General features: G+C 34.8%; 2 protein-coding genes across 2 annotated transcripts; one reads left to right on the top strand and one right to left on the bottom strand.

The window, feature by feature from the left end:
- Positions 1-4,521: 4,521 nt before the first annotated feature.
- On the top strand, positions 4,522-6,240 carry LOC100784423 (PLASMODESMATA CALLOSE-BINDING PROTEIN 5). Its single transcript, XM_003526195.5, has 3 exons — positions 4,522-5,317; positions 5,448-5,475; positions 5,800-6,240. Exons 1-3 carry the CDS (start codon positions 4,990-4,992, stop codon positions 5,966-5,968), a joined length of 525 nt encoding a protein of 174 aa, XP_003526243.2. The 5' UTR covers positions 4,522-4,989; the 3' UTR covers positions 5,969-6,240.
- Positions 6,241-17,206: 10,966 nt separating this feature from the next.
- LOC100783358 (RING-H2 finger protein ATL40) lies at positions 17,207-18,289 on the bottom strand. Its single transcript, XM_003526194.5, has one exon. It carries the CDS (start codon positions 18,147-18,149, stop codon positions 17,418-17,420), a length of 732 nt encoding a protein of 243 aa, XP_003526242.1. The 5' UTR covers positions 18,150-18,289; the 3' UTR covers positions 17,207-17,417.
- Between the last annotated feature and the right edge of the window lie 4,061 nt (positions 18,290-22,350).

Below are 22,350 nucleotides of genomic sequence, written 5' to 3'. Positions count from 1 at the left end.
CTTGTGGCTCCATGTGTCTATTGCTATTCTTATTTTGTCAAGTTTTATAATTTTTTATATTATTGGTTTGTTCTATGAAGAATATTTTTTATAAAATTATTCAAATGATAGTGACAATATACATTACCAAACTAGAAAGGCCTCATGCGACAACCACTTGCCCTACCACATTGAATATAGAATCCTTTTTTAAACTCCAATTATATTCTATATTGTATATTCTATATTCTACATTTTCTGAAAATGAATTCTATTATATTTGAAGATAAAATCATTTTTGAAACTCCAGTTATATTTTATATTCTATGTATTGGTTTCTTTATGATTTTTTGGTGACCATTGCAGGCTGGGATTTTAGGGCTGAATGCTTCATATTATCTGAAAATAGGAGGTCATTTTGTTATTTCAATAAAGGTATGTTTAGATATCTAATCGTCTTTTTATAAAAATTTATGGAGTTATATGATCAATAATCAATATGGTAAACATTTAAAAAAAAGGGTGACCCAACGCAAATGGTTCCCACCTAGTGGGGGTCTAAGGAGAGAGTAGAAGGAATCAACCTTACTAGTCTTTATTTAATTTAATATTATAGATTAATTTTATTTGTCATGTTGACCTAAGTGCACTTAGCTAATAGCTTCTCTCCCACCGTAAATTTATGAATAACATACTTTCTATATAATTTTTTGTTTTTTTATTAACAGTAAACATGGCTTCCAATGATTCTAATGTTGGTAGTAGAAGTGATAATTTTGGTAGTGATGTTGTTGCTAGTAGGAGTGGAAGTGGGTACTTGTCTTTCTTAATACCAAATGAAAATGCAGCTCCTTTATGAAATTATGTTACAAAATTGGATAAAATGGGGGAAATAGGAGGAACTTGAAATTTTAAATGTAATTTTTGTGGTGAATCTAGAAATGGAATTTATTCTAGGGTAAAAGCTCATTTACTTCAAGTTAAAGGTCAAGGAATTGTTATTTGTAAAAAAGTGACTTGACAAGAGAATTGAAATGACAAGGGAGGAAGGAGAGTTTGAAAGGAAAAAAAAAGGAGTGGAGAGCTAAAGATGTTCCTTTACCATGTCAATCTCAATCGGAACTTGTGTCCCCTTCTAAAAAATGAAAATATGATTTTCCACCTATTTTGAGATCATTTGACATTTCTACTAGGAACCAATTAGATCAAGAAATTACAAAAATGTTTTTTATAGGTGATTTGCCATTTAATCTTGCAAGAAATCCATACTATTTGAGGTCTTATTCTTTTGTTGTTAACAATAGCTTGTATCCTCACATATATTGGACACCATGTGTTGTCCACACTCTTAACCTTGCTTTCAAAAACATTTGTGCTTCTAAGAATACAGAGGACAATGAGAAAACATTTGAATTGTGTAATTGGATCACGAACATTCATGGAGATGCCATACAAATCAAGAATTTCATCATGAACCATAACATGAGATTGACAATCTTCAATTGATTTACTCCTCTTAGATTGCTTTCAATTACCGATACTCGTTTTGCCTCTATTATTGTGATGCTAAATAGGTTTAAGCTAATCAAAAGAGGTCTTTGAGTGATGGTCATTAGTCAAGAATGGAGTTCTTATAAAGAGGATGACACGAGGAAGAAAAACTTTGTGAAAGAGAAAATTATGAATCATGATTGGTGGGATAAGGTAGACTACATCATTGATTTCATAAGACCAATCTATGACATGATTCGGGTTTGTGATACCGATAAACCATGCTTTCACTTGGTGTAAAAGATGTGGGATTCCGTGATTGAGAAGGTGAAACTTGAGATTTACAAGAAAGGAAAACTCTCTCACTCGGATAATTGTCCATTTTATGATGCGATATATCAAGTCTTAATAGCTTGTTAGACAAAGAGTTATACTCCTCTTCATTGTCTAACTCATTCATTGAATCCAAGGTATATATTCTTTAAAGTTAGTTTGATAATAAAAACAATTCCTTTTGATAAATGTGTAATGTTTATTTTTGTTTGATACTTAATGAAGGTATTATAGTGATGGATGGCTTTATGAGGATCACTCTAGAGTTTCTCCTCATAGAGATGCCAAAATCTCTCGTGAAAGAATGAAGTGCTTTTGGAGACTATTTCCTAATAATTATGATTTTGATAAAGTCTATGATAAGTATGGTCAATTCTTAGTTATGATGGGTCCATTTGAAGATCCAACTTCTCTTTCAAAGAGATACTCTTCGGATCCTAGAAATTGGTGGGCTAACTTCGGTGCTGAAACTCCTTTCCTTCAATATTTGGCTTTCAAGTTGCTTGGACAACCGACTTCTTCCTCTTGTTGTGAGCGAAATTAGAGTACCTATTATTTCATTCACTCACTTAGGAGGAATAGGTTGAATCCAAGTCGTGCCAAAGATTTGGTTTACATTCACAACCCTCAATCTCCTATCAAGAAATTTCGATCAATATGAGAATGAGAAGACCAAAATGTAGATGTTACTGGTGAAGCATTTGATTCAATGGAGGATGTGGCATTCTTAGAGTTTGTAGAACACTCACTCGATGAGGCAGAATTGGAGAACGAGTTAATCACCGAGAATGTTGACAATGCTTGATGTTTTATTTTATTTGTTGTTTTAGACATTGAACTAACTTGCTTGCAGTACTTTTTAACGTTAATTTTGCACTTTGCACCTTAATGCTTTATTTTGATAGACCATTGGATTATCTTTAAGTTTATAATATGCTAGTGTTGCTATTTATTTATCATGTTTTTTTTAATTTTTTAAATAATAAAAAATATTAAAAGAATTTGTTGTTTCCTAGCCACACTCATGTCTTGAGATTTTTAGATTTACCATTTTTTGCCCCCGTCCCCGTTTTGGTGCATCCTAGGTGGCCGATGGTGCCTGGACTGCATTAGTCATCTATTGTCCTTTTAAGTTGGGCAATAAACTAGTTTTGCACTTATCACTTACAACCTATCTCTCTTTGAAAAGAAAAAATGAACATGGGACCCACATATTCAATCAATCTTATCTCTTCACCAAATTGCTCATACCAAACAGGTTACACCTATTTTTGTCGTCAATACTTCATTTTCGTCTGCTAAATAAACTAAGTAGAGCCTAAGGTTGAGCGAGGTAGCCTTGGATTATTTAATTCGGTTATGATTTATGAATCAATCTAAAATAGATGGAAAATATGAGAAAAAAATGTCAAATTTCATAATTAAGAAAGCAAAGTTTTTTTTAATCAAACCATAATGTGATAAAATATAATTTTCCTTATTCTCATTCATGTAGATTTTTTTTTTATCCAAAGCATAATGTGATCAGATTAAATTACACTAATTATTCTTGAAGTTTTGTAAAATTACATAAATATTCTTATTTTTTTCCATTTACATTAATCTCCCTTAGATGGAAGGTTATTGTGATGCTTTTCAAACAATTAAGAAGACTAATGTAGGAGTAGATAAAAGTATAAAAGTAGGAGGAGTTCGTGTAAGTTCACAAAATCTCATGAATAATTAATGTAATTTAATCAAAATAATAATAAATGGTTAAAACAAAAGTAATAATCAATGGTTAAAAATTAAGGGGATAAGATTCTAAATTGATATGTCTATTTTAGAAAATTGAATGAATAAATTTAAACATTAATGATTTTTTTTTATAATTTTGCAAAATACAAAACATTGCAATACTATTTTTTTAAACAAAAAATATAGTTTGTAACCAAACCAAACATAAATTTATTACCCCTATTCATAAAACACAAGTTTAAAATGTTGTTTGTTTTTTTTATAAGACTCAATTTATAATATTTATTATGTCAATTATTTTTAAACTAGAAATACATCTAACCAGAAGAAGAAAGAGATTGAATTAACAAAAGAAAAATACTAAAGATAGGGATAATTTTAAAAAAATGTTATAAATTTAAGATAAATTTATTATTATGAACTAGATTAATCATTTTTCTTAGATTTGGATGAATTAGGTAATTGAATTTTATAAATAGGAATTGAAAGAGTATTATAGATTCCAACTTAAAAAAATTATTTATAAAAAGTTTAATGTTAAAATAATTTTATATTATCCTCCGATCATAAATCATCATTGATATGACTTGTATGATAGTTATCATAAAAGTCAAGCAATTTATCATATATAATAATAAAATGATGATAATGTATATAAAAAAGGGACCAAACAAGATGAGAATTGCATGAAGCATGAGTCTTGTGAACTATAGGAAAATAATTTAATATTAATTTTTTTTTAATTTTTTTATTGCTCATTAAATTTACTTTTTCTCTCAATTTTCATTATGTTTATCATGATTCTTAATCCAAACATCAATTAAGATCTATAATATCAGGCAAATGAATCTAATAGAATAATTTTCACTTCTCAAATTAATAAACAAAAAATTTAAAATTATATCCAAAAATAAAAAATAATCATTATTTTAAAATAATCATCTTAACTTACTTTAAAAATATAAATGACTGAATCGGTTCTGAAACATAAAAGAATAAGCTTAAAAAAAAGTAAAACATAAGAGACACGCATGTAATTGAGCTTTTTTTATAATAAAATAATAAAATCATTAAAAAAAAAGTGAACGAATGTGTTGCTTATTTAAATAAATAAAAAAAAGTTCCAAGAAAAATAAGAGAAAAGAGAAGGCAAGTAGACAAAGATCCAGATGTAGCAGTCACTGTTACAATTACAAAAAACACTCGCTTTCAATTCCATTCATTCTCTTCTTCCAACAACACACTCAGTCACCTCACACACATTCTCTCTCTGTCTCTTCGATTTTGCTCCTTAAACACCTGTAACGGTCACATTTCCACCACCCCCACTAACTCAAGCATCTTCATCTTCATCTTCATTCACACACAATAACATAAATCCCAATTCCCAACCCAACACCACCCATTTCTCTTTCTTCCCTTCCTTCACTCACCGACCACTCCCCCGCAATGCCCACCCCAAAAAGCCTCGTTCTTTCGCTCCTCCTCCTTCTGGGCCTCTGTTCCGGCGACGGCGGCGGTGGCGCTCCGCCGCAGGAGCTGTGGTGCGTGGCGAAGAACAACGCGGAGGACGCGGCGCTGCAGGCCGCGCTGGACTGGGCCTGCGGGGCCGGCGGCGCCGACTGCCGCCCAATCCAGCGCGGTGGGCCCTGCTACGACCCCACCAGCGTCCAGAATACGGCGTCGTTTGCCTTCAACGACTATTTTCTGAAACATGGCATGACCGACGATAGCTGCGACTTCAACAACAACGCTGCCGTCACTTCCTTGAACCCTAGTCAGTCAAACACTCAAAGCCCCCATTTTCTCAATGTGGATCAATAAAAAAAAAAATTAAAAATCATTTCTTAAGATTTTATTTGTTTCATGAGGCTAATGTTTCATTCTTTTTCTTTTCTTTTTTTCAGGTCATGATAATTGCAAGTTTCCCTCCGGGTAAATTGAGCTTAGATTTTACTCTTTTTTTTTTTGTTAATTATGAAGGTTTGAATTGAGGAATTTGGCTAAAAATGAGTCATCTCAGTTGTTGACGATGAAATAGTGGTTGATATGCATTTACACATTCATAAATTGGAATAGTTAGATGAAGATCTTAATCATCTTATAGGTCTCATTTTGATATACTACCTTTTATTTAACACTAAAACTTGTTTCTTTTCAACGAGTGAAATTTGACTTTGTTACTTTACTTTTTAAAGTGGGTTTTTCACTTAAATGGATTTAGATACTGAGTTTTGAGACGTGTTTTTGTTGATGCAGTAAGAGTGGGAGCAATGGGAGTTTTTCTGGATCAACGCCCACTTCATCTGTTGGATTGGGACCCAGTAAAGATTTCAGTGGGTGCTCGAGAGTTTCTTGGGGATGGTGGTGGTTTTGGCCTTTGAGTTTGATCGGGCATTTGATGTTTATGGTTTCTGTTTTTGGATGATAGGAAGTAAAACTGAAAAATAGGCCCTTGATTTGATGAGGGAATTTCAAGAGATAAAGTTTTCCTTGTTCACGTTGCACAGGTTAGACAGTGAGGGAGAATACTATATAAAATTGTGTCGTGGCAACCTGGATCTGAAATGCTGAATGATCTGTTATGAAGGACTTTTGTGACTCATTTGAATTTTGGTCAATGCTTCAAAATTTTATTGGAGTCATTGTTCTAATTACGGGATTTTTTTTGTTGCATTACGGTATTTAAGTGTTGAGAAAGAAATAAAAGGGAAAATTGAGATGGGATATTATGTTAGTTACTTACTTGATATGATGTGATTTGTTAGTTAACCTACTTGAAACTTTCCAGGTCCGAATTTATGGTAGCCACACTATATGAATTTTCTTTGGTTTCCTTTAGGACTTTTACAAAGAGTTTGATAAAATGTAGGTTGGATGATTAAGAGGGAATGAAAGATGGGAAAGATGCTGTTCAATCTCCTCTCCAAAAAAAAACTTACATTCTAGTTTGATCTGGTGTTGTTAACAGAGAATTTTAGAAAATTTCCACAGGTGTATATGTAGGTATTTTATAAGTAACCTACAAATACCACCATATCTTGTACAAGTATTTTTACTTTTGCTTTGGCAACGCAATGCCATGGACCATAAAAAAGAATCGGTTTGGGAAGAAGGATATTGATAGCAAGGAAGTAGAAAGCAGACCCAAAAGGAAGAAGAAGATACCAACATACCTCAGAGACTTCGTTTGAGCAGAGAAGCTGAGCTGGATAACCGAAATTGATGAGCTGGACATCTAAGGATCGGTGCCTTGATCTTGTCTGCCACTTTAGGAATATTTTCTCATTTCCGTTAGGACCTGTCATCACAGAATTACAAATTCTGTTATTGTAATCCATTATAAATACCATCTAAATGAAATAAGGCAGGGAACGAATTACAATCACAAACTTAGCTTTCTTCTTTGTTTTGGGAGGTCTGGCCCTCGAAGCCCAGAATTTATAAACGCATTCCTAACAATTTGGTGCTCTCGTCTCGCTCTCATGGCCTCGAAGTCCAACTCTGAAAAGTTGGAAGACGCCATAGCTAAGCTCACCATTCATCAACTCAGTCTCAGTGAAAACCTGCAAACCATGACCCATAAGCTCGACACCCTCATTTCCACCCTCACCACCAAATCTCCCGCACCCTCCCCAAGCTCACCCCCACACGTTTCCCCGACTTCACCCTCATCCCCTCACCCTCGCGTCAAGCTCGATGTTCCCCGGTTCGATGGGTCGGACCCATTAGGCTGGATATTCAAAATCACTCAGTATTTCGAATACCATCACACCCCGGACCAAGACCGACTCACCATTGCGTCCTTTTACATGGACGGCAGAGCTTTGGCCTGGTACCAGTGGATGGCTGGTAATGGCCAACTCTCCTCCTGGCAGAGTTTCCTCCATGCCCTGCAAATTCGTTTTGCCCCCTCCCACTACGAGGATCCAACTGGGGCCTTATTCAAATTGACTCAGAAAACCACAGTACAAGCTTACCTTTCTGAATTTGAGGATCTCGCGAACCGCGTTGTCGGTCTCCCTCCGCACTTTCTCCTCAGCTGCTTTGTCTCAGGCCTCAATGCCGACATCCGTCGTGAGGTTCTTCCCTTGCAACCATTGACGGTCACCCAGGCTGCCGGTCTTGCTAGATTGCAAGAGGAGAAGCTTATCGAAGCGAGAAGGGCTTTTCATCCCCGTGTCCCACCCTCTCCCTCTCAACCGCTCCCCACGAACCCTTTCTCCCCCTCTTTACCCTCCTTGCCCTCGAATCCCACCACCAAGCCCCTTTCCGTCATTCCTCTGAAACGGCTAACCCCTAAGGAATTAACTACCCGCAGAGAGAGAGGTTTGTGCTTCAATTGCGATGAACGATACCATCGTGGTCATCGTTGCAATTCTAGGGTGCACCTCCTAGTGGTTGATGATGACGAGCGCTCCGTAGAAGACTATACCCTATTGGGCCTGGAACCCGAACCACCTGACCCATCACTTGTAAATGAGGCCCAACTCAATTTACACTCCCTCACTGGACCGTTAGCACCTGAGACTCTGCGTTTTTCCGGCCTCATTGCCGATCAACAGGTGCTCACTCTCGTGGATGGGGGAAGCACCCATAATTTCGTGCAAGATTCCATGGTTGCCGAATTGGGCCTTACCCCTTGCTCGACCACACCTCTAAAGGTTATGGTGGGAAATGGCCAATTCCTTCAATGCCAACAAGTCTGTCAAGCAGTTCCACTAACAATCCAGAACATTGTTTTTATTGTTGACCTTCACGTGTTACCCCTCTGCGGTGCACACGTAGTTTTGGGGGTCTAATGGCTCCGTTCCCTTGGACCGGTCTTAACAGATTATACATCTCTTTCGATGAAATTCATGCATCAGGGACGCATCATTGAATTTCAAGGAGAGGACACTTCCACCCTCCAGCCACTAACCTCCACTCAAGTCCGACGTTTGGTTCGCACGGCCGGAGCCACCATTTACCTCCACCTTTCTGTTACCCCCTCCGACACACCTGATACACCTAATCCCCCTTACCCTCTCGAGATTCAGTCCCTTCTAAGCAGATTTGCTTCCCTGTTTCAACCACCTAATGCCCTTCCTCCCTCTCGACCGACTGACCACCATATTCACTTAACCTCAAACGCCCAACCTGTCAATGTCCGGCCCTATAGATACCTACATTATCAAAAGGCTGAGATTGAATCTCAAGTTGCTTCTATGTTGCAGAAAGGCATCATTCGTCCAAGTACAAGTCCCTTTAGTTCTCCAGTTCTTCTTGTTCGTAAACACGATGGAACCTGGAGATTCTGCGTGGATTACAGAGCACTCAATGCCCTCACTATCAAGGATTGTTTTCCGATACCCACGATAGAAGAGTTACTCGATGAATTAGGTGGTGCTTCTTGGTTCTCTAAATTAGATTTACTGCAAGGCTATCATCAAATTCTTATGAATGAAGAAGACGTTTGTAAAACTGCCTTTCGAACACACCATGGACACTTCGAATTCAGGGTCATGCCCTTCGGGCTATGCAATGCGCCCTCTTCTTTTCAGGCTACAATGAATTCCATTTTTCGTCCTTACCTTAGACAATTCATTATTGTTTTCTTTGATGATATTTTGATCTATAGCACCACGTTGGAGGATCATGTGCTTCATTTGGAGCAAGCTTTTCGAATTTTGTTGCAGGAACAATTCGTCCTGAAGCTCTCCAAGTGCACCTTTGCTCAGCCTCAGGTTGAATACCTGGGTCATGTGGTGTCAGCCCAAGGTGTGGAACCAGTCATGGACAAGGTCCAGGCCATCCAACAATGGCCAGAACCCAACTCAGGGCGCACACTCAGAAGTTTTTTGGGCCTTGCTGGGTTCTATAAACGCTTCATTCGCGGCTATGCAACTATTGCCGCCCCCTTGACCAAGATGGTCACGATGGAACCTTTCCAATGGACAGACCAAGCTCGTGCTGCTTTTGATCATCTCAAACAAGTGCTCACTTCCACCCCTGTCTTGCGGTTGCCGAATTTCTCTCTTCCTTTCACGGTGGAGACAGATGCCTCTGGCACCGGCATGGGAGCTGTGTTGACTCAGCAAGGACATCCCATTGCGTATTTCAGCAAAGTTTTTCCTCCTAAACTCATGGCTGCTTCCACCTATGTTCGAGAATTGTTTGCAATCACTGCCGCCGTTAAGAAATGGCGCCAGTACCTCCTTGGCCGCCGTTTCCACATTTTAACAGATCATCGCAGCTTGAAGGAGTTTCTCACTCAAGTGATTCAAACACCTGAGCAACAGATGTACCTTGCTCGATTAATGGGTTACGATTACACCATTATGTATCGTCCGGGTAATTCTAACAAGGCGGCGGATGCCCTTTCCAGACTACCGGAATCTTCTTCCCCTACTTTAATGCTTCTGTCAGTACCCTGTTTTACCTTTCTACAGGAACTCCGGCGACAATTGACCTAGAACACTGAATTCACTCAACTCCGTCAATCTATTTTGACAAACCCAGCTGCTCATCCTGACTTTTCTGTCACGAACGATTTGATCCTCCATAAAGGTCGTATTTGGCTTCCCCAAGCTTTGCCTTTCATTTCAACACTACTCTCGGAATACCACTCAACCCCCACTGGTGGTCACATGGGCATCACCAAGACCTTAGCACGATTAACGGAGAATTTTTATTGGAAGGGGCTTCGTCAAGATGTAGAACGTTTCATAGCTTCTTGTGTTGATTGTCAACATACGAAGTATGAGACTCGTAAGCCGGCGGGATTACTTTGTCCATTACCCATACCATCAAAACCATGGGAGGATTTATCCCTTGATTTTATCACAGGACTTCCAGCATTCCAGGGACATACTGTTATCCTTGTAATAGTTGACCGATTTTCTAAAGGCATTCATCTTGGGATGTTACCTACGCGTCACACAGCTTACACGGTTGCCGTTCTTTTCATGGACCTCGTCGGAAAACTCCATGGAATGCCTCGGAGCTTGGTTTTCGATCGAGACCCTTTATTTTTAAGCAGATTTTGGCAAGAGCTTTTTCGTCTAAGTGGAACAAAGCTCAGGCTCAGTTCAGCTTATCATCCTCAGTCTGATGGACAGACCGAGGTTCTCAACAGAGTGATCGAGCAATACCTCCGTGCTTTTGTTCATAAGAAGCCTTCGTTCTTGGGAAAGCTCTTAAGGTGGGTAGAATGGTCATATAACACTTCTTGGAATTCAAGTTCAGGCATATCCCCATACGAGATCACCTTTGGGAAGAAGCCTGCTAATTTCCCAAGGTACCTCGAAGGTAACTCTCCCATTGTTGCGGTTGAAGATATGCTTGTTGAACGCCAAGCTGTTTTTGAACAAATAAAGAAGAAGTTGGAAAAGGCCCAGAACCGAATGAAGCATTTCGCGGATGCACGAAGACGCGATGTTCACTTCAGCGTTGGGGATATGGTCTTGGTCAAACTAAGACCCCATCGTCAAAGAACGGTGACGGGTCAACCCAGTGGTTTCTCTAAATTGGACAAACGGTTTTATGGGCCGTTTCGGGTCATTGAGCGGATTGGGCTAGTCGCTTATAAACTCCAGTTACCGGACACTGCTCGTATACACCCTGTTTTTCACATTTCACTCCTCAAACCTTTTCGATCTTCAGAACCCGATACTACCCCGTATTGCAGTACGTTGCCCAGTCTTTATGAGAACGACCAACTTGTGGTTACTCCGTTAGCTATTCTTGATACACGTCACTCTGCCGGATCTGCACTCGAGGTTCTTGTACAATGGCAAGGTTTGACTCCTGATGACACCACCTGGGAGAACTGGGATCAGTTGCGTGAAGAATACCACCTTGAGGACAAGGTGCTTCCGGAAGTGGTGAAGGATGATAGCAAGGAAGCAGAAGGCAGACCCAAAAGGAAGAAGAAGATACCAACATACCTCAGAGACTTCGTTTGAGCAGAGAAGCTGAGCTGGATAACCGAAATTGATGAGCTGGACATCTAAGGATCGGTGCCTTGATCTTGTCTGCCACTTTAGGAATATTTTCTCATTTCCGTTAGGACCTGTCATCACAGAATTACAAATTCTGTTATTGTAATCCATTATAAATACCATCTAAATGAAATAAGGCAGGGAACAAATTACAATCACAAACTTAGCTTTCTTCTTTGTTTTGGGAGGTTTGGCCCTCGAAGCCCAGAATTTATAAACGCATTCCTAACAGATATAATGATGAAAGCATTGCCCTTGCTATGGTTACTGGCACGCCTTTATGCCACATATATTTTTAACTCTGACAGCCACTACAATGAATCAATCCATTGGAACCATTATTCTTTTGAAGGCAATGCTCCATGTTTTATTAATTTATTACACATGTCCCTTTGCTTTTAAATTAAGACAAATGCAATCTGATGGGCCGGGGCATGTTTAGGAGAATATGAGAAGAGAGGTTAAGTCTTTTTTTTTCCCCATTCAAATCAAGGTACTCAAAAGTCATACTTTCTAGTTCCTGTTATATTATGTTGGTGTCACTATTTAGTATTTATATATAAATAATTGATTAGAAAACTTAAATATAATTTTTTAATGCTCTATTTGATTCAATAAAGGGAAAAGCAAATTAGGAAACCTATTTTAATTATATATTTTATTTGGTTAGAGAAGGAGAGGGAGGGTGATAAAGGGAAAATGAAATGAGGAAACCTATTTCAAGGTACTCAAAAGTCATACTTGGACTGCTAAATCCTACTGTGTGCTCTTTACCAATTCTGTATATTTCTTTCTCTTGAACCTTATGATTTATAATCCTACTTAGATGGTTTATGTTTTTTAAACAATTGCCAAATGATTTTATAAAATGCGGTTAGTACTAGAACTAATAACACCTAATAAGTACTAGAAGTAATTTAGTTAACCCAACTATCAGGATGAAAATAATGTCAGAAGCAAATCGTAAATTCTGATTAAAGAGATTAGTTAATTTTCAAGTAACATAAAGTGTGAAATTAATTTAAAAAATCGAACACTTCAGGAAATGAATAATTTCATATTCTGGATAGTAAAGGAACTATAAGGGTGAACCAGTGGAGTAGACTTAGCAGTTTTATAGACACAATTTGGGAAAATTAGCTTTTGAAAGAAGAAAATTTTGAAAGCTGGTATGACTTACTTTCCATTTTTAATACCTTATATTTCATACTTTCTTGATTTCGGATGCCTCAACATATTTGTGACACCTGTCCAATTGGAGGCCATTTTTGTCTTCTACCAAATCTTTACTCAATTTCTTGGACATTACGTTGATTGAATCGTGGAATGTGTTAGTTTCACGGGAAGAAAATAATGTAACAAGCAAATCATAATTTTGATTGAAAAGATTAGTTACTTTTCAAGTAACATAAATTGTGAAATTAATTTTAAAAATAGAACACTTGAGGAAATGAATAATTTCATATTTTTGATAGTAAAGGCACTAAAAGGGTGAACCAGTGGAGTAGACTTAGCAGTTGTACAGACACACAGGGTGAACCAGTGGGCCTGAGGAGGATCTTAGCTAAAGACTAAACAAGGGAGTGAGGGACCACTACAAAAGATAACAGTTCAAAGCCTCGGAGTAGTAGTGATCCTTAATCTAAAGATGTTGTTACACGATAAATAGGCTAACGCTGGTGTGTTGTTACTATAACAACTACAGCTAAGATAATGAGTTTAAATACATTTGAATACATTTTAAGTGAATTGTAACAACCACATATTATCCTTTATAGTTTATGGTAGTAGGATCATGTAGCATATCTTCTAAGTTCTAAGTACTAATCATCTATGTATTGTGTCTCTGTGAAATATGTTTGTTTCCTCATTGATATGTCTACTTCTTTTTTCTTTTCATTATTTCTTTAGGCTATTGGGATTACATTGTTAGTTTTCTTCATTTTTACACAACTATCCAGGATAAGTGAGGTTGTGCCTATTGATACAAGGAGAATAAGTAAGTATTGTGTGTGTGAATTGTCTTTGTGCAGCGTATGTGTTGGTTGTGATTGAATGCTAAGTGGATTCAATGAGAAAAGAGTGATTATTGTATTTTTTTTTATTAGCTAAGATTGATTATTGTATATATGCTTTCTGTTTTTGTCATCTTTATGTTTCATTATGAGTGTGTGTCAATTGCTATTGTAAGAGAAAAAAATGACTCTAAGACTAGGAGGACAAAGATGAATCATCATTGACTGATGAGTTATGCTAATTTCTTTTATTTTTATGATTTTAGTTATACCAATTCTGAAACATAACAATAACTATATTTAAATTACATATTTATGTTCAAATTATTGTCATTACTACATCCATTAAAATATTAATACATCCCAACTAAGGTCTATCCTACTTTGTACTATTAATTTATCTCAAATTGTAATTTTTCTAAAATTTAAAAATAAGTTTACTTCTTAATCTAATCACAATTTTATTACTAAAACAAAAAAAATGTGAAACATAGCAAAGCGTAGCGGAGCAACCTGTGCGTAGGCACGAGTTACTTACTGATTATTCTCTGGGTAAATAGTCACTTCTGTCTCTAAATGCGTAATTTATCGACAAATACATCCCTAAAAGATTAAGATACAAAATTTAGTCCTCAAAAGAGTAAAAAATATAACAAATATATCCAGCTTTTAACTTCTGTCGATCATTATTAATAAAATAGTCAATGTGACCATCTCTAATTGTCAACATAGGGACATATTTGTTGTATAATATTTTATTGACTTTTTGTCTTTCCATTCTCTGGGAATATGAATAAGTAAATAGTCACTTTTGTCACCAAATGTGTAATTGGCTGACAAATGCATCCCTAAAAGATGAAAATACAAAATTTAATTTCCGAAAGAGTAAAAAGTGCGACAAATATGTCTAACCGTTAACTTTTGTCCGTCACCGTTAATAAAATAGTCAAGATTCGAAAAAGTGAAATATGAGATATATTTATCTTTTAGGGTAATTTGGAAAAATTTGTAATGATTGATATATTGTTACAATGTTTTATTTTAGTAAATTGGTACAATGTTTATTTTGGTAATTTCTATTGTGATAGAAAAATTATGGTTGATAATAAATATTATCGTTATTATTATATTTGTTTTAAATTATGTTTGTCAATATATATTTTAAGTGATTATTGTAATGTTATCCTTGTAACAATAAAAAGGCAAAAATTTATCCTAAAAATATATTTTACCCTTAAATGAAATAAAATTTTTGGTCTAATAAATTAGTCCAATAAAAACATACTAATATTTAGGTCCAATAAAAAATTATTGACATTTTTCGTCCCATAATTGTAACTTATTAACATTTTTGGTCCAATGAAATATACTGACATTTAGGTCCAAAAAAAAATTATTGACATTTTCCTCGGGTAAAAATATATTGACATTTTCGACCAATAAAAAATTACTGATATTTATGTTCAAAAATAGTATCTTACTGACATTTTTGTCCAATCTAGTTGGAATGACCACGTTGGCGATCATTTCAGTAACAAATTCGTCCTTCTGTGTCACATAGACTATTTTATTAACGGTGACGGACAAAAGTTGATGATCGAATATATTTGTCACACTCTTATTCTTTCAAGAACTAAATTTTGTATTTTCATCTTTTAAGGATGCATTTATCAACGAATTATATATTTAAAGACAAAAGTGACTTCTTATCCTAATTCTTTTGAAGGCAATGCCCTATTTATCCATGTTTTATTAATTTATTACACATGTCCCTTTGCTTTTAAATTAAGACAAATGGAAACTGATGAGCCGGGGCATGTTTAGGAGAATATGAGAAGAGAGGATAAGTTTTATTTTTTTTCCATTCAAATCAAGGTACTCAAAAAGTCATACTTGCTAGTTCCAATTATATTATGTTAGTGTCACTATTTAGTATTTATATATAAATAAATGATTAGAAAACTTGAATATAATTTCTTAATGCTCTATTTGATTCAATAAAGGGAAAAGGAAATGTGGAAACCTATTTTAATTAGCTATATATTTTATTTGGTTAGAGAGGGAGAGTGAGGGTGAAATAAATTTTTTAATTACATATTTTATCATTTTGAGATTTATTTTTTTTATTCTCTCCAAAATTGTTTCAATATTGAAGGAAAACAAAAATTAGGAGAGGAGAAATTTTTCTTTCTTCTATTTACCTCGCATTCCCTTCTAAACAAATATATTATAATAAAAATAGTAGAAATTTTAAAGAACAGTTGAGATAAAATAAAAATTCAGTATGCCTATTTTTGAAAAATGATAAAGTTTATGCTAATTGTGTATGTGTATGCGTGTGTTTTTTCCTTAAAATAAAAGTCATAAAACCTCTTTCAAATTAAAGTAGCGCTTTTGGAAACCATTTGGTAAGAAAGATTTTTTTTTTTTGTATATTAACAAATTTGAATAAAAGTTTATACTATTACAAGAGATATAATTAAGAAGAGAAGAGGAAGAAATGTGGGATCGATAAAACAAGCAATGTTATGAAGGAAAACGGAGCAACCTAACAAATAATGTGGTAACAGTAATAGAGTTCTTTTGAAAACTGCTGTACATGATGGGGTTCCTTGACTTCAACAAATTTATTCTTCATATATACGTGATCATGAGGCTAGTTTTGTTTGACCGTGTGGTACATAACATAATATTCGTTAAGGCGTTCAATCCTGAATATACATACGACTCTATCTTTTTTCTTTGAGAAAAACTACCAGAATAGTCGTCTATGAAGACTTGTCGGGTTTAGAAAATTATTTTATACCAGAGTGTGGACATGATAAGGTGATCGGAGAAATCAATTTTATGCCAAAACATTCAAAGCACATGATTCATCAATGTGGACGTGGAAGATGACCCAAGACGTTTTACTATAAGATTTATTTCAACATCTGAGCAAATAAAGTAAGGTTAATTTATATGTAATGCAAATTAGAAAGAAAGAGATGGAGGGTTTGGTTGATGCAAGATGCGTGGAAAAATGAGTGTTACTAGAGCTTTGTTCCTGTCCTCTAATTTGAGGCTTTGGACTTGCCCCTAACATGGAACAATCTTCATTTTTCTAAACTAACTCATGAATAATTGGAATTATAAAGCAGAAGAAGTCATATGCTAAGACAATTTGTTCTTGGCACAATATGTTCAGACATATGTCATTGACATTGAAAACCTTATCCAAATATAGACTGCAGCATTTTATTTTGTGAAAACTTAGATACAATATTATTGCTGTACGTTTTTTGTTGTTCTCCAATAAAAATTAAAGATTTATCTTGGTAATTCATAAAATCTTCTAATACAGACTTTGGTTATGCAGAAAATCGAAGTAAAACTCCAATTTTAACTGGAAGGCAGTACAATCAGTACTTAAGTACTTCATCTAAATTTTATCCTCCTCCAATTAATTAAAAGAATCAACCACTCACGGCAGGAACCAAAAAACCAAAAGAAACAATTGTAACTTCATAACAAAAACAAAATTTGACCAGTTAATGTAGTATTAGCCAAGCTCTCACATGCAGTTTTCAAATCAACAAGGTGATTATTCAACACCAAATCTCTTTAATGCAACTAATCAAGCACTAGAAGAAGAAAAAATTCAAAAGACAAAAACTTAATTAGACATAATTCTGTAAATATTTTTGTTGTTATTCAATTAAAAATAGAAGATTTACCTTAGTAACTTAAACAGATTTCTAATATACATTTCTATTACCTAAGATAGAAATTCCAATTTGTATTGAACAAACATCTCTCCAAACCATAGCCAGCAACTAACCTCCCTTCTATGTTCATCAATGAGAAAACTAACAACGGCAAATTAAAAAAAAAAAAAAAATCACTGTCTTTCCAAATCTTGATCAACACCACCATCCTCATCATCATAGCCAGAGGGTTGGATTCTTCTTGAAGATCTTTCCCTACTGAGAATCCTTCTAAACGAGCTTATCCGCGAATTAGAACCATTAATTTTGGATGATTCACCACCACCATCAACACCTACACCAAGTGGAGGTGCACCATCGATAGCAAGACCAACAGGACCCTCGCGGTCCTGTGGTTCGAGCCGAGGTTTGACCTCGGCTCGACAAAGAGGACACGTGGAGTGGGAATCCAGCCACGTGTCAATGCAATCCACGTGAAAAAAGTGGTTACAATTCGGAAGCAACTTGGCTTTTTCTTCGCCTTCTAGAGCACTCAAGCACACGGCACACTCCACCACCGTAGCGCCACTGCAACCACCTTCTAAAACCTTTGCCTTGACGGCGAAGGTTGGCAGTGACGCTATGATGGCAGGGTCGAGCCCCGAGTTTGGTGGTTCGGCGTGGCGGTGTGTGGCGGCGACGGCGTCGAGGTCAGAGACGTGAAGCGCGGCGATGGTGAGGCGGCGGATGGCGGCGCGGTGGCGGGACCTGCCCCTTAGGACGCACCGGGCGTAGAGGTAGAGAACGAAGACGAGGAACAAGACCATTGCGAAGGAAACCATGGACACGTACAATATTGTTCTGTTCACGTTGCTATGGTATTGACCAAATGGTTCTTCATCGTGATCGTTGTCGAAGACATTCATGGTTTTGTTTTGAAAGAGAGAGAGAAAGAGTATTTCTGTTATGTAAGGAAAGAACAGAGTGAGGAATGGATGTCTGTTTCTTGTGTTGGTTGGTTTATTATGCCTTTGTGAAGGTGAAGAAAAAACATGTTCCCTCTTGATTTTAACTTATCTTATCTCCTTCAATTTTTTAAATATAATCTTATAGCAAAATATAACTTATTTATCATAAATTTAATATATATTTTAAGTATTTATTTATTATAAGTTTTAGTTACATAAAATAAAGATAATGCATGTGTGCTTCTACAAGCTGTAATACTAGACTATTAGTTATATATTAAAATGAATGTATCAAATAATGAATTTACAAGTGTTCTCTAATCAATAATCATCGATTATTCTTTATAACTAATACTATTAAATTGTCATAAATACTTATTATAATTATAATAATAAAAACAAATTAAATTTATTTTAAATACTAACATACATTTTTATTAATCAAAATGTATAATTAAGTACATATTTTTTTATAATAATATAAAAAATTATAAAATTAATACTCGTGTGAGATAATAAGATATTTAACTAATTTAATTGGTAAACCATTAACGTTGATTTAGCGGTGAAAAGTTTAGAATAATATATAAGTTCAAAGAATTTCTGGATAATACGTGCGAATGAGAGAATCGGAGCTACAAAGTCCCATTCTTTCAAAGTTTTGACTATTGAAACATTGACGTTTACTGTTTGTATCCTTTCATCGCGTGAAACAAATAGTAACAGAACTATGAAGTTTTTTTCAGTTAATTTTTTTTGTAAAACAACTCAATTCATTTCATTGATAGATAACATGCTCAATACAAGATGGTAAGTAATCATAGATCTACAACAAGATGAGCAACATAATTAGCTTGCTATATAACGAAACTTATCTCAAAGTTTGGACAAAAAGATTGCTTTGCACAACCCCATAATGGCCCCTCATTCAGTGTTTGCTATACAATTTGCTTGGATTCCTTCTACCACATCTTTACAATCAGACTCCTATGAAGCACGGACACCTCAATCCCTTGTCGTGTTCGGTGTCCGACACGCGTCCGTATCAGTGTTCGACATCGACACGACACCCGTACTACGTTCTATATTTTAGACATTACAGGTGTCCACGTGTTCGTGTCAGTGTCGTGTCCGGTGTCCGTGTCTGTGTCGGTGCTTCATAGTCAGACTCTAAAATAGGTTTGTCATACCCCATTTGAGTCAGCCAGTTAACAGCTCCAAGAATCATCCCTCAAGAAAAGGCCTATTGCAAACTTACCTTGCTCAACAAAAATGGCTGCATCCATATTACATTTAACCATACCAGGGGGCATTTTTTGCCAATCCTTCAAAATCTGTTTTGCTTTATTTGGAATGTCACAATTTCCATAAGACCTTCTGGTGACCAGGAACTGAAAATTGAGATATGTTCTGAAGAGCTTCCATATTATAAAATATGCTGACCTTACTGAGAATCTCCCATACTCTAGACACCATAGCATCTAGGTCAGAAACAAATTTTCACCACTGCTTCGTTAGCATGGCCAGGTTGATGAAGCCATAGAAATGAAGGAATCCTATGCCTCCATTTTCTTTCCGCAGTGCTAACTGGTCCTACCTCAACCAATTTATCCCATTTCCTGAACTCTTGTTACTACCACATCAAAATGAGTTGATCATTCTCTGAATTTCCTCCCCCAAAGATATTGGCAAAAGGAAGATACTCATACAATTGGTTAGTATGGCTTGCACTGCTAACTTCACTAGAGGGTACCCCCAGATACTTACTTGCCTGTTCCAAGGCACTCTGAAACTCCTAGGATAGAAGACTTGTCAATCTCCTTAGTATCTTTAGGAGTGTTTCTATTAAAATAGACTTCTGACTTCACCAAATTAATAGCTTGCCCTGAAGCTTTTTCATAGGTGGTGAGGATGATGTCCTTCATGCTGGTACTCTCACTTTCATCTGCCTGAAAACAAAAAGCAATCATTAGTAAAAAGTAAGTGTGTGAGAGAGGAGAGGTCCCTTTTTCTGGAGTTGTTTGTTGGAATAATGAAATTACTTACCATAAGAAGTATTTCATTTTACGAGGCCAATCTGAATTCTGATTACTGAAGTTAAGCAAAACAATTTTTCAGAAACATTTGGTTGGATATCTTCAAACTATGAGCAAAGTAAAATCTCGTGTTTGGATGTAAGTAACGAAAACAGGAAATGGAAGTGGACACGTGAGGAAAGAAAGAAAGATAAAGAGCATCTTTACTCGAATAATTTATTTGGATTTTTGGATTATTTTTTTGGGTCCTATAATGTTACATTGAATACAAAAAATTTGTTATTTTTTATTTTAATGATAAATTTCAATTTGAATTATTGAATCATTTTTTTGGATTCTACATTCAAAATTAGTTACAAAGAGACATTAAAAAAAAAGATGAGTTCTCATACGAGAACCTAAACTCTTAAGTAAGAATAGTGATAGATATGGTGACAAAGTTCTAAAATTTAAAAATTTCTATTGAAGATGTTGTAACTAAAGTATAAATAAAGTAAAAACTAATGTTGTTTGACTGAAGGGAAGTACAATAAAATAAAATAAAAATTATTTGACTTAAAGTAGGTAAAAAAAAGTAAAGAAATTAGTATATTAATGAAAATACTATTTTGTCGTAAGTATAAATTTTTTTTAAAATTATTATTTACTCAGAAATTTAAAACAAATTACTTTTATTTAGGTTAAATGCTACTTTTGGTATGTTATGTTTTAATTTTTTTTTACACATTAAGTTTTAAAAGTTATACTTTGGTCATTTATAGTTTTTTTGAAAGTTTTATTTTTAGTTCTTTATGTTTTTAAAAGTTTCATTTTGATAATATGTTTTGTTTTTGAGAGAATAAGGTTTGAAAAGAAAAGATTATTTAAGTAATTTGATTTTTAAAAAAGAAGAAAGGGGTGTATGTTTAACAAAAGTGGAAAGTGGATATAGTAAATAGCTTTTGGTTAAAAATATCAACCCAAACGCTATGGCCTATGGTGGGTTGTGGGTTTTTTTTTCGTGGAATCTATCCGGTTGTGTGTTGACCCACCAATTATTTTGAAAAATAAAATAAAGGAATAGTAACTTGACCTACAAATAAATAAATTTAAATAATTATTTTATAAATTTTATTATTGAAGTTTTATTTTTGCACATTTTACCACCTGATTTTCATAATTTCATAGATTTTATCACTCATTTTTTCCACGGATTATATCATCCAATTTTTAACATTTTTCAAATTTTATCATAATTTTTTTATTTTTGTACATTTTATCATCACATAAATAACAAAATAATGTAAAAAATCACTTTTACAAAATCTTGTACATCGGTTTAGTAATGAATGATGTAAAAAAGTGACTTTTTAGATCAGTCGTAGTTATAACCCATAAAAAATAACTTTTTTACATCGGTTATAATTAAACCAATGTCAAAAGTCAAAATCATTCATTTTTTTTTAGTGATGATACAATGCGCAAAAATTAAAAATTTGGTGGTAAAATTTTAAAAATAAAAGGGTGATAAAATTTATTTTAATTGACAACATGAAGCACATTTTAATATATTAGTTTTACATCAATTTTATCTATAAAACTCCTTTCTATCCACGCATGTTATTTCCTTTAATCATAAATATTTATAATCATTTCAAAGAATTAACTCACTTTCTGATTAGTCCTTCATAATTTAATCTGGCAATTACTTCCTTACTATTTTACTTTGGATGATGAGAATGAAATGAAAAAAAAAAAAAGAATAGAGAACAAAAGTATTAATTTTATCTAATAAATTAAGAATAAATTCTCAAAAGTTCAGCACACTCATTATGTAGCAATATCTCAGATCTTCATGGGTATTAATATAGAAAAAAAAAACTTAAAAATGATTGATTATGAACAAAAGATGCATTCTTTTTAGTGCACAGAGAAACAAGCTAGTATAACTAGTAATAGGTCTGCAACTACTGGTTAGAAATTATATATCTCCAATATCATTTTGACAAGTCAATACACTAAGTTCCACATGATAAAAAAATATCAGTGTATCTTTTGGATCTCTATCTGCTAGAATTAGTTATGGACTTATCACTTATGCAATCATCAACTTGTATTAGGGAGTGATTTAAGAGAAACAAGAA

The sequence above is a fragment of the Glycine max genome, chromosome 6, assembly GCF_000004515.6.
Source record: "Glycine max cultivar Williams 82 chromosome 6, Glycine_max_v4.0, whole genome shotgun sequence".
In the NCBI taxonomy this organism is placed as follows: Eukaryota; Viridiplantae; Streptophyta; class Magnoliopsida; order Fabales; family Fabaceae; genus Glycine; species Glycine max.
This window is presented reverse-complemented; position numbering and strand designations above follow the sequence as displayed.

Bases quoted from the DNA above. Each gene is read 5' to 3' on its own strand.
- LOC100784423 (XM_003526195.5), top strand. From the start codon at position 4,990: ATGCCCACCCCAAAAAGCCTCGTTCTTTCGCTCCTCCTCCTTCTGGGC. The intron at 5,318-5,447 runs GTCAGTCAAACA...TCTTTTTTTCAG, and splicing joins CGTCACTTCCTTGAACCCTA to GTCATGATAATTGCAAGTTT. The intron at 5,476-5,799 runs GTAAATTGAGCT...TTGTTGATGCAG, and splicing joins AATTGCAAGTTTCCCTCCGG to TAAGAGTGGGAGCAATGGGA.
- LOC100783358 (XM_003526194.5), bottom strand. From the start codon at position 18,149: ATGAATGTCTTCGACAACGATCACGATGAAGAACCATTTGGTCAATAC.